At 41.5% G+C, this 12,519-nt stretch overlaps 1 protein-coding gene across 6 annotated transcripts in view; it reads right to left on the bottom strand.

The window, feature by feature from the left end:
* Window positions 1-12,519, bottom strand: part of ctnnd2a (catenin (cadherin-associated protein), delta 2a) — a 789,966-nt gene that overhangs the window by 202,401 nt on the left and 575,046 nt on the right. For all 6 annotated transcript variants that reach the window (XM_060899742.1, XM_060899744.1, XM_060899741.1 and 3 more), the window contains one exon: window positions 8,634-8,766. In XM_060899742.1, coding sequence (XP_060755725.1) covers window positions 8,634-8,766 — 133 coding nt within the window. The remainder of the gene's footprint in view (window positions 1-8,633; window positions 8,767-12,519) is intronic.

A 12,519-nucleotide genomic window follows, 5' to 3' on the forward strand; every position in this document is an offset into this window, starting at 1 on the left:
CTCAGTAAAACCGACAGCTCATTTCCTTATCAAACTGCACTCACTTTACCCGAGACTTTTTTTTTTAAAGCAAAGGTTCGTCTCACACCAAATATTGACTTTATTTCATTTATTATGGCTTACTGCTTACTGTTTACAGTATTTTTTCATGTTGAAACATTTCATTTCATTATGAAATGAACACTGGCTACCTGTTCTGTCCTGTATTAAGTATAAAATCCTACTACTCACCTTCAAAGCCCTCCATAACCTTCTTCCTTCTTACATCCATGACCTTCTGACCACTTACACTCCATCCCGCTCTCTCAGATCCTGTAACCATAATCTCCTTGCTGTCCCTCGCACTAGACTCTCTGTTTGCCATGGCTCCCAAGCTCTGGAAGACCCTCCCTGAACCCTGCCATGACTGCTCATCCCTTCCTTTCTTCAAATCTTATCTCAAAACCTTTCTGTTTCATGAACACTTCTCCTCCTCCACCACTGCATAAACTTACCACTCTTTCTGCTTGTGTCACACTGTCTTGTATCTCATGTGGGTCAAACACCAAGAAATGAGGTGTATTTTGTCCAAAATTAAAGTCCTGTGACGTACACGGCGTATGTGTGGCGTTACTGTGGCGTATCTGGGGTTTGTATGGGGTTCAAGGGATGTAAAGTTATGGTGTACTGAGGCGTATGCGTGGCATATGATGCGTTGCCAAGGCGTAACCATTTCACTGGTGTGGCGTTTCGTTCTTATGTGTGACGTTGCTGCTGCGTATCTGCAGCATTCACAGGTGGGTATAAAAGGGAGCCCCATTGTCATTCGTCACAGTCAAGAAAGCATCATGCCAGTGAAGACGTCAGGACCCAAGAAAGGCAAGGGAAGAGCGAAGACATCAGCTGCATCCACCCAGCCAGCCCGAGAGCCACCTTCATCAGACACATGTCAACTAAAGCGTTCGCACGGTGTAATAGGTGTTTGAGCAACGTTCCCGCCGTGTCACTGCTGCGTAGCTTTCGTTTTACGGCGTACACGTGGTGTATGTGTGACGTATCAAAGTTGCTACGGATTTTTAAGTGCGGATTTAAAAATACGCCGCACCCTGGCATACAAGAAGATCATGTTACGCATCCTAGAGTATTAGCTACGTAAGCTGGCGATGCTGTGACATTCCTTTCTTACTGCCCCGTATCCTGATATGCAGTACATATGCAAGGCTGAAATGCCAATGTGTGACACAAGCATTAGCAACTTTGTGTGTGTGTGTGTTCTGTTTTCTGTGGCCTATGTAAAGCGACCTTGAGTTTGAGAAAGGCGCTATATAAATGTAACTTATTATCTCATCTCATCATCTCTAGCCGCTTTATCCTGTTCTACAGGGTCGCAGGCAAGCTGGAGCCTATCCCAGCTGACTACGGGCGAAAGGCGGGGTACACCCTGGACAAGTCGCCAGGTCATCACAGGGCTGACACATAGACACAGACAACCATTCACACTCACATTCACACCTACGGTCAATTTAGAGTCACCAGTTAACCTAACCTGCATGTCTTTGGACTGTGGGGGAAACCGGAACACCCGGAGGAAACCCACGCGGACACGGGGAGAACATGCAAACTCTGCACAGAAAGGCCCTCGCAGGCCACGGGGCTCGAACCTGGACCTTCTTGCTGTGAGGCAACAGCGCTAACCACTACACCACCGTGCCACCCAAACTGGAATATATTACATTCAAAACACTCCACTTTGGTTCAAAATGCATGCTAGGATTTCCTAGAAAACAGCAAGAAGGTCCGGGTTCGAGCCCCGTGGCCGGCGAGGGTCTTTCTGTGCGGAGTTTGCATGTTCTCCCCGTGTCCGCGTGGGTTTCCTCCGGGTGCTCCGGTTTCCCCCACAGTCCAAAGACATGCAGGTTAGGTTAACTGGTGACTCTAAATTGACCGTAGGTGTGAATGTGAGTGTGAATGGTTGTCTGTGTCTATGTGTCAGCCCTGTGATGACTTGGCGACTTGTCCAGGGTGTACCCTGCCTTTTGCCCGTAGTCAGCTGGGATAGGCTCCAGCTTGCCTGCGACCCTGTAGAACAGGATAAAGTGGCTACAGATAATGAGATGAGATGAGATGAGGCGAGATGAGGCGAGGCAAGGTGACCATAGTCCCATAACTTCTTGTCATGTCTTGGTTGGGAGACTGGCAACACTATAAGCTTGATCCTGACCAATCATCGTTCATGTCCTTATGTGTCATTGGGGAGGAGGGTCAAAAAACTGTCGTTCATGGTTCCAGAAGGAACATCAAAAAACATGTTGTAGAAGTTGTCAAACTTGGTGAGAAAATAAAAAATTCTGACATGGTAGATTTTTTGTTAGGGTGTCACATCGCTGTTCTTCAACTATGCCCCACTATAAGGCCTGTTCATTGTTCCTGAAGTTCATATTCAGGCCTGACGATGGAAATTTGTCAGCCGTGACACAATCGTGTCATCTGATCCCAGCATAAGTATGATCTTGGTCTCACCTGACAGTTTGCAAAACTAATGGTCGAGTTGTTTTTCCTTTTCTCATGCACCAGAATTAATTCCTTCTTCTAGAAAACAGGCTAATCATTCGTACAACACATGAAGCCAACTAGCTGAAGTAAAAACTTGGCTTCTGGAAAGTATCTGCTGAACTTGATCTTGACTCTCTTGACTCTCTCACTTTCATTTGACTTTAGCTCGACGCAGTTTTGATCTGATCTCAGCAAGTCCTGGTCTTGGACTTGTCTTGGATGTGACGATGGCAATCTCGACTCCCAGCCTATCTCCATTCCAATCTCACATTCATTCATTACACACTGAAGTTCAACTTTCACATGTCACACTTTGCTGCTTACTGCCCCACCCTTTTGTTTGATAGACAGCTAAGCTCCTCCTACTGTTCTGGAAGATGATAATGGATGCTAGATGGCCAAAAGTTTGTGGAAACGCTTGTTGTTTCTAAATGGGAAGCTTTTCTCAGGAGTAAACACACACAGATTGTACATAGAAACATAAAGAACCATTTTTTGGATGAGATAGATCATGGGTGAGAATGTTACTGATACAGAGTTGGTTCAAAACTCATCAGTTTTTTGTATTATTTTAATTACATTCAGAAAAATAACTGCTCACGGTGTGATGAAATATCACCACCCTCAAGACTCCAACTTCACCGGTTCTTGATTCCAGTCCAGCAGGATTTTGGTGCTGGAACGAACCAGTTTGGCAGAGCAGAAGTATGGAACGGATCCAGCTTAAGCTCCAGCAAACTGGCAGTGAAAGAAAGGTTCCTTTCGGCCGGTTAATGATTTTAAATATCTAAACAGGTTCAAAATGGAAACTTTTCCAAGGGAAAAGGAAACAGTTTCCGAATCTATACAGAACTTTAAAGAAAGTTTTTGTTTTTGTTTTTTGTAGATGGGAGAACATTCTTGGGTTTCACGTGACGTCACATCCGCCTCATTAGTTATTCAAAATTTTAGCTGGTGGTCTATCAAAACTCAGTTGACAAAGCGTTTCAACGGAGAAGGTGCATTGCTCGCATGAAAAATGCCTTACGCTTGCATTGTTTTAGGTTGTTTGAATCGATCAAACCGTGAAACTGATAAAAGTTTCTTCAGGGTTCCCTGTGAACTAATAAAAAAGGGTGAACAAACCCAGGATTTCACAAAAAGACGTGGAGAAAGGTGGCTTTTGAACCTCTCAGTGAAATCGAAGGGAGCCGAGTCGAAGCATGTTCGAGTTTGCAGTGATCACTTGGTGAAAGGTTTGTATCCCTCTCAGTTATGTCCTTACAATACAATACAATACAACTTTATTAATTCTCCCAAATGGGTTTTTCAGAATTAATTTCCATGAAGCTTAATATTAAAATATACATCAAGAAAACTACATCCTTAATTACAATAATAATTAAAATCAGCGTCTTTTCAGTTCTTGTCTTGCTTGCCTCTTGAAGGAAGCGAGTGTTTGTCGTGTTCCTTACTTCCGGTGATAATTCATTAAAAGAATTTACGGCTCTGAAGAAAAAAGCACGATGCGCTGTTGCAGTGCGGCACTTAGGTACATTTAAGAGATCCTTGCGTCTGGTATTATACCTATGAACATCAGAACGTTTGTTAAGCTTGTACTTAAATAGTTAGGTGCCAAGTTATTTAAACATTTATAAACCATAGTAACATCACACAGGCGTAACATATTATCTACAGTCAGCCAACCAAGCTCATTTAGTGTAGGAGAGATGTGATCGTATTTTCTAGTATTAGTAAGTATTCGTGAAGCAAAGTTTTGCATAAGTTGCAGCTTGTGGATATTTTGTTTAAAAGTTCCAAACCAAACAGTAGAACAGTACATTAATTTGCTAAAAACAACAGAGTTAAAAATTACATACAAAACTTCCTTGGAGAATAAATAACGGACCCTACTTATTTGACATAGACTAGACAAAAGTGATGAAGACAGTGCAGAAATATGATCAGTAAAAGTCAAACTGGAGTCCAGTATAACACCCAGATCTCTTGCGGATAGTACGGGTGTTAACTGTTTGCCCAGGAAGGGTAATGTGACATCAGATAGCTTGGGATGTAAGTTGGCTCACTCCAAACAACACAAGCTTGGTCTTGTCAGGATTAATCAGTAGATGGTTTACACAGCACCAACCTGCCATAAGAAGAAGGTCTTCAGCTACCTGGCCGAGGCTTACCATATGTCGAGGTCCTTAGTTGAAAAGGACAAGCAGATCTTAGTATCATCAACATACGACTCGATGTTACTAAACTTGATTTCTTTGTGTAAATCGTTCAAATACATGTCAAACAGCATGGGTCCTAAAACTGAACCCTGAGGTACTCCATGTGTTATTGTAAGAGGTTCCGATAAGGATGTCCCAACTCGAGTATGTTGTTCCCTGTCCCTTAAATAGCTGTCGAACCAGTGGAGAGCCCTATCAGAAGTGCCCAAGCTTTGCAATTTACTAAGTAGTAAATGATACAAACTGTCAAAAGCCTTGCTCAGGTCAATAAGCACCATCGCAGCGATTTGCTTATAGTCCATGGCTTGGAAAACATGATCGGTAACTAACAAACTCAATGTTTCAGTTGAATGAAATTTCCGATTGCCACTCTGATGTGGCGAGAGACAATTATTCCGGGTCAGGTAGTCATTGAATTGACGCATGGCAATCTGCTCAGCAACTTTGGAGAGGACTGGTAATAGGGAAATAGGCGGTTTGTTACCTGGTACTTCATGATCTTTAGTGTTTTCCATGTACTTTTCTTGCTATGTGTTGCTATTTTACGGTACTTTTTTTAGTCACGAAGCGCTAAAGTCCCCAGCTGTTTCTTTGTTTACTGCTCACGCCTCACAAAGTCCATATGCATGAAGGTCACGACAAAATTCTTCCCCAGCCGTACAGTTACAGTGCGCCGTGATCACTTCTCCGTCTTGTTTAACTAAGATCCAGGTCTTTAAAGAGGTTTCTGATGATCTTTGTGAATGGTTTACCTGAGAGATAAGAGCCAACACAAGTGAGAATCAAGCCAACTGTTGTTTGTTTACACTTCAACTTCGTTGTAAAGACGCGAACGAAAAGCTTAAAAAAAAAAAAAACTTACTTACACAGGCAAAAACAATACAGGATCCATTGGGCAGCGACTTGATCCCGAGGTCCTTTACCCAGCCACATACAAAAAAGTTGTAAGCCTCCGTACTCTTCCACGCTTTCATCTGCTTTGTGGTGTAGAAGGACGTCTGCAACACCAGATAGTTGGAGATGTCGGGGAACTCGACTGAAGGGTAGTTTTCCAGGTCGTATGACAAATCCTTCTTTCCCAGACTGTAGGGGTCGATTCCATTGCACATAGCGATCTTCTGAATATATCTAAAGCCAGCAGTGGCTTCTAGATTACAAGCATACTCTGACAAGTTATCGCTAGTTGTTTGTGCTACGGCAGCCATTTTGGTTTGCTCGACCACCAGGTGTTTTACCAGAAGTGAAATTGCTAAGAAAAGTCACGTGACTGAAATGGAAAAAAAATCATGGAGAAGGTCATGGATTGAATTGTCATTACTAGGCCAGAAGTCCACTGTTTGGTCCAATCATCTGTTCTGCGAAGTTCTTGCATTCATTTTTTTTTTATTTATTAGAAGACACTTTGAATAAAAGCATAAAAGTTTGAAAGATTGTTTAACATTTCTGACGCTGCGCTTCTTGTTTTAACCTTCATTAATAAAACTTTCACAATCCGCTCAAGCATTTTATGCAGAAAGGTTCATTTCTGCATCTTGTAAAACTGCAAAATAAATCAGAGCAAACAGAAGTTTGGCATTGTAATGAATATGATAGCGTGGAGGAGTGATGCGAGTGGTGCTCACTGGAACCTAAGCAAATTGAAGCTCTGCTGTTTTTTTTTTTTTCAATGAAATAACATTCAGAGGTTTGTCTGCTGCTCTCAGCGGCTCTTTTCTTCGTTCCTTTGGATTCATTCCCCAAAATTTAATTTCCGTCAGCCTCCTTTAAGCCTCTGAGACACAATTACTGAGCTGCTTCATGTGGAATGGATGTCAATACATCATTGTTTCTTTCTATTATTTGTCTGACTATACAGAAAAAAAACCCTCCTTCTTAAAACGATGAAAACTTACAGCTGGGAAATCCAGCTGTGGAAATCCTGCATCAGAATTCAATAAAGGCCTGAATTATCTGCTGATGACTTGCGAAGGAATTAATTTTGTAAAACAAAGGTCAATATGGTGAACGAAGAGTTCCCACAGGACAGTACAGAGTTCGAGAGCTCGTGTAATTTCGAAAAAGCTTCAAGTCAAAGGCTTTCCAAAACACATTTTAATTAACATTCCTTAAAGAATATATTTTTTAAAAATTACAAGCTGATTTGCATTGAGCTTAATAAAACCATAAGGAAAAGGTTTTGAGACGAGGCACAGCTTGGTGCACCCCTGAACACACACTGGCCTTGATTTATGAAATATTTATGAGTATAAAAACTCCGACAAAACTGAAAACAACTGCCAAAAATGTCTGCGCTGATTCACTAACAGGGTTTCTGGAATATTGCGATTAAAAAAACAAGCACACACATGCATACTTTTTGCATGATGATTATCTTGATGAATATTTAATTTGGGAGGCAAATTAGAGGGCGGAGTAAATGCAAATAGATTAATTTACCACCCGGAATGCGACTTGATACGAAGGTAAGGATGGAAAGTAAGAAAGATTCTGAAACTTGTTGAAAATAAACGAAGTCTCATTAACGAGCACATTTTGCACAGCTGTTGAATAATATTATCACTTTTTTTACGTTTTGTATCGCAAATTGCCACAAGCATTTAAAGAGGCTGTGAAAAGGTACTAACTAATATGTTGTATTTAAAAGCATGTCTTGATTTCAAACTATGTATCTACCGTACACTCCCCGGCTACTTTAATAGGAACCTGTTGTTGATTCTAAGATCCCTGTTCTTGGCTGCAGGAGCGGAACCCAATGCGTTCTTCTGCTGTTGCATGCTGAGATGCTTTTCTGCTCACCACGGTTGTAAAGAGTGACTAAATTTCAAACCAATCTGTCCATTATGCTCTGATCTTTGTTATCAACAAGGCGTTTGTTTCCACCCACAGAACTGTCTGTCACTCACTCACTCGATGTTTTTTTGTTTTTCGCACCATTCCGTGTAAACTCTACGGACTGTTGTGTGTGAAAACCCCAGGAAGGAGATCAGCAGTTTCTGAAATACTCAAACCAGCAGTCCATCTGGCTCAAACCAACCCCCATGCCACAGTGAAAGAACGTCACACTCTGAGATCACAATTTTTCCCATTTTGATCTTTGATGTGAGTGAACATGAACCGAAGCTCTTGATTTGTATCTGCGTGATATGATGCACTGTGCTTCTGTCAAGGGATCGGCTGAGTAGAGAACTGCATCAAACAGAACAGCAGGTGGATGGATGGGTGTTCCTAATAAAGGTGCCAGTGAGTGTTTGGATACTATGAAGCATGGTGGTGGTAGTATCCGATTGTGGGAATGCTTTTCATCAGCAAGGACTGGGAAACTGGTCATAGTTGAAGACAAGCTGAATGGAGACAAGTATAGGGTGATCCTAGAAGAAAACCTGGTTAAAAGTGACAAGAGACTTGAAGCTGGGGGCGGGGTTTCATCTTCCAATAGGGCAACAGCTCAAAATGTGCTGCCAAAGTGACACTGAAGTAATTTAAAACCGAGAAGCAAGAACCACATCTGTGGTAAAAAAAAAATTACTGCTCAATAACAATGGTCTTCATCCAAACTGACAGATTTAGCGCAATTTTGCCAAGAAAATGGGCAAACAGATCACCATCCAGATGTGCAAAGCTGTATGTGATGTTTCTACCAAGTATTAACCTAAAGAAGTGAATACTCACGCAATGCCACAACCACAGAGACGCGACCCTGTAGAACAGGATAAAGCGGCTACAGATAATGAGATGAGATGAGACCTTGCTGTTTACTGCCCCGCCCCTTTGTTTGATGGACAGCTAAGATCTTTTGCTCTTCTGGAAGATTTTAAGCTCTCTCAGGAAGTATAATGAGCCATTTAATGTTGCTTGTGTGAAAAAAAAGAAGCTTTCGCTTACCTCCGCTTTAATCTTGTTGTCCCCGAAGCACAGGTGCTGCAGGTACGCAGCAGCATTGGACTGAACCGAGGGGAACTGATGTTGCAACATCTGGATGACTTCAGGCAGCTCAGGGTCTCGCCAACCAAATTCCCTACGGAGACAAAGAGAGACATTTAAAAGGTCTGATTTTTTTTTATTTTTGATAGTGGGACAAACATATTGAGAAATTAATTCTACAACTCATAATGCTACTTTCATTATATATTTAAAAATATAAAACATACAGTACTGTGCAAAAGTCTAAGCCCCCCTATTTTTTCATACAAACTTTGTTATAGATTTCTATTTTATGACTTCTACATTATCGAGTCAAAAACATTTTAGAGTTCCAAACATTTTTTTTCCCCAGCACAAAATTAAATGCACTAATTGTACCTGAGACTATGTTTTTTTTTTAAAGCAAAGGGTCGTCTTACGCGAAATACTGACTTTGTTTCATTTATTATGGCTTACTGATTACTGTTTATAGTATTTTTTAATGGTGAAAAATTTCATTCCATTATTTTTAAGCCATTTTTGGTCTACAGCATTTCTTTACACCTGCCTAAGACTTTTGCACCGGACTGTATATTGATATGTTTTCTATTTACAATAGACAGACATAGAAAATACACACTTTTAAAACCTACTACTTGAGATATAAACATGTAATTGCGACCAAAAGGCATAAATAAATGAGAAGAAGCAGGTTGAGATTTTTTTTTTCAAAAAAAAAAAAAAAGGTTAGACAAGTTAGAGTGGTGTTGCACAGGGCTCGATTTTAGGTCCAGTGTCAGGTTAAAAAGGCTTAAAAGTAAAAGGATTTGAGAATTATTTACCAGTTAGCATATATAAATATTTTGTATTGATATTTCAGTTTCCTGTTATGTCATGAACTTATGAACAAACATCCTTCCTAGCTGACATGTGAAAGTATTCAAATATCAACAAAGTGTATTGCTTTTATGATTACAAGGAGCCCAAATCATAATTTTATCATTTAGATTAAAGTTACAGTGCTCCTGGGAAACCGGGTTCCCTCATAAAACTCAACTCTCCATAACAAAGCGATGCATCTAAATGAATCTTTTATCAACTAGAGATAAACATCTGAGAGCTATTGAGGGAACCAGGAGTTAAATACAGAACGGCCGGAATCTTAAAGCCCATATGGACAGATCCTCTGGGGCAGATAAAGATCAGCTGGTCCTTAAAGTCAAGGATCTGACTCTCACAACCCAGCGCCGATCACACCGCACGAAAACAATCTGAAAAAGATACGGTCTGCGGCTTCGTGGTTAATTAAAGCGAGCGAGGATGGAGCGAGGCTGGGAAATTGAATGCCAATCATGATCATGCTAACACGGCATCTGTCCACCAGAAGGGTTTGGGTGTTACTGGTTGTGGCTTTAACAAGCGCTGCTGTGCTAAATGGTGTAAAATAGTCCAATGACACACTAACATGACAGAACCAGGACAGGTGGAGAACCAGGGCAGCGTGTGCGTGTTTCTATCCTGTTTGCAGAACAGACGCAGGAGCACAGCAATGCAGCAACAATGCACAACGGAACCAGAACATTCAAGAACATCGACAAGGAGGTGAACATTTAATGCTGCAAAAAAATAGTTCCTGCAACATTTATAAAATATCTGCTGTGTAATAATTTTAGTCACAATGAGACTTTTCGTTTACTACTACTACTACTACTACACACACACACACACACACACACACACACACAAACTCTTCATCTATCACACACACACACACACACACACACACACACACCATCTACCACACGGGGACACACACACACACACACACACACACACACACACACACACACACACACACATTAACTCTTCATCTACCCCAACACACATTAATTCTTCATCTTACACACACACACACACACACACTTTTCATCTACCACACACACATACACACACACAAACTCTTCATCTACCATACACACACACATTAACTCGTCATCTACCACACACACATACACACACACAAACTCTTCATCTACCATACACACACACACACATTAACTCGTCATCTACCACACACACACACACACACACACACACACACACACACACACACACACACACACACCATGCTTTTAAACCACTGCAGTATACATTTAACTGCATACTTTATGACTTTAACTGCGCCCGGCCCTTTAATTGTGTGTCTGTGTAATATAAGGCTGATGAGGCTGTTACTGCACGTCACTGCACATAAAGCTCAGGCGATTATGTGGTTTTACTCCGAGTCCAAAGATGGAGCCAATTCATCTCGCGCTAATCGATATTTTCAGTAAATAACCCTTGCTCATTAAATAAAGACCAGCCTTAATTTCATCTGAATTAAAACCAAAACAATGCAACAGCGGTGTGATTTTGAAATCCAGTCCAAGGTCGGATGAAGGGACAGAGAGAGGACACGTGGATCTCCAGGTCTTAAGGGACGAGAGCGTGGGTGATGGAGACAGAAACTGAAGAGGTATGCGTGTGCGTGTGTGTTGCAGAACCCTCAGGCCAGACATTGCCTCACTACCAGCCCATGTCCTTTTCCTCTTCCCTTGAATGTCCTCTATTCTCAAAACAAAAACAAAACAGACATCAGATTTTCACTTATTATTATAAAAATTGGCAATAAATAAATAAGGCTAACAAACTTTGAGTCAGTCCTTCGAGTCCTGTAGAACCCCAGAAAACAATTCCAGTCCTTTCTACTTTAATCATAGAAATGTGTCAGAACTATTCAGACATGTGTCTATTTCATGTTAATAATTGTATTTTTCTACAACATGTCAAAAGAAAACAAACTACATAGAACTTTTATTTTCACGCCCACCATTTTCTGCATCTTGAGCAACCGGATCGATATCTGTTCCTGTAATTTGTTCGTCACTCTCAGTAGCAATGACAGACAAAGTTTAAAGTTGCTGTCACAGTGTTGTGTAATGTATCAAATTAAAGAACATGAAGATCTGAATTGAAAACTTGTTTAATTTTGTAAATATGTCAAGTCAAGCTTATTTGTATAGCGCTTTTAACAATAAACATTGTCGCAAAGCAGCTTTACAGAATTTGAACGACTTAAAACATGAGATAATTTTATCCCTAATCTATCCCCAATGAGCAAGCCTGTGGCGACGGTGGCAAGGAAAAACTCCCTCAGACGACATGAGGAAGAAACCTCGAGAGGAACCAGACTCAAAAGGGAACCCATCCCCATCCGGGCAACAACAGACAGCATGACTATAACATTAACAGTCCTAACATAAAGTCAGCTTCGTTGATGCTATAAACCCCCCACCGACGGAAACCCGAGCGCAAAACCGTTCACGACAACCGCAGCCCTAAAGTCAGCAAGTCAACTGCAGTCCTAAAGTCAGCAAGTCAACTGCAGTCCCAAAGTCAGCAAGTCAACCGCAGTCCCAAAGTCAGCAAGTCAACCGCAGTCCCAAAGTCAGCAAGTCAACCGCAGTCCCAAAGTCAGCAAGTCAACCGCAGTCCCAAAGTCAGCAAGTCAACTGCAGTCCTAAAGTCAGCAAGTCAACCGCAGTCCTAAAGTCAGCAAGTCAACCGCAGTCCTAAAGTCAGCAAGTCAACCGCAGTCCTAAAGTCAGCAAGTCAACTGCAGCCCTAAAGTCAGGAAGTCAACTGCAGTCCCAAAGTCAGCAAGTCAACTGCAGCCCTAAAGTCAGCAAGTCAACTGCAGTCCCAAAGTCAGCAAGTCAACTGTAGTCCCAAAGTCAGCAAGTCAACTGCAGCCCTAAAGTCAGCAAGTCAACTGCAGCCCTAAAGTCAGCAAGTCAACTGCAGTCCCAAAGTCAGCAAGTCAACTGCA

This window comes from Neoarius graeffei, chromosome 19, assembly GCF_027579695.1.
Source record: "Neoarius graeffei isolate fNeoGra1 chromosome 19, fNeoGra1.pri, whole genome shotgun sequence".
NCBI classification, from domain to species: domain Eukaryota; kingdom Metazoa; phylum Chordata; class Actinopteri; order Siluriformes; family Ariidae; genus Neoarius; species Neoarius graeffei.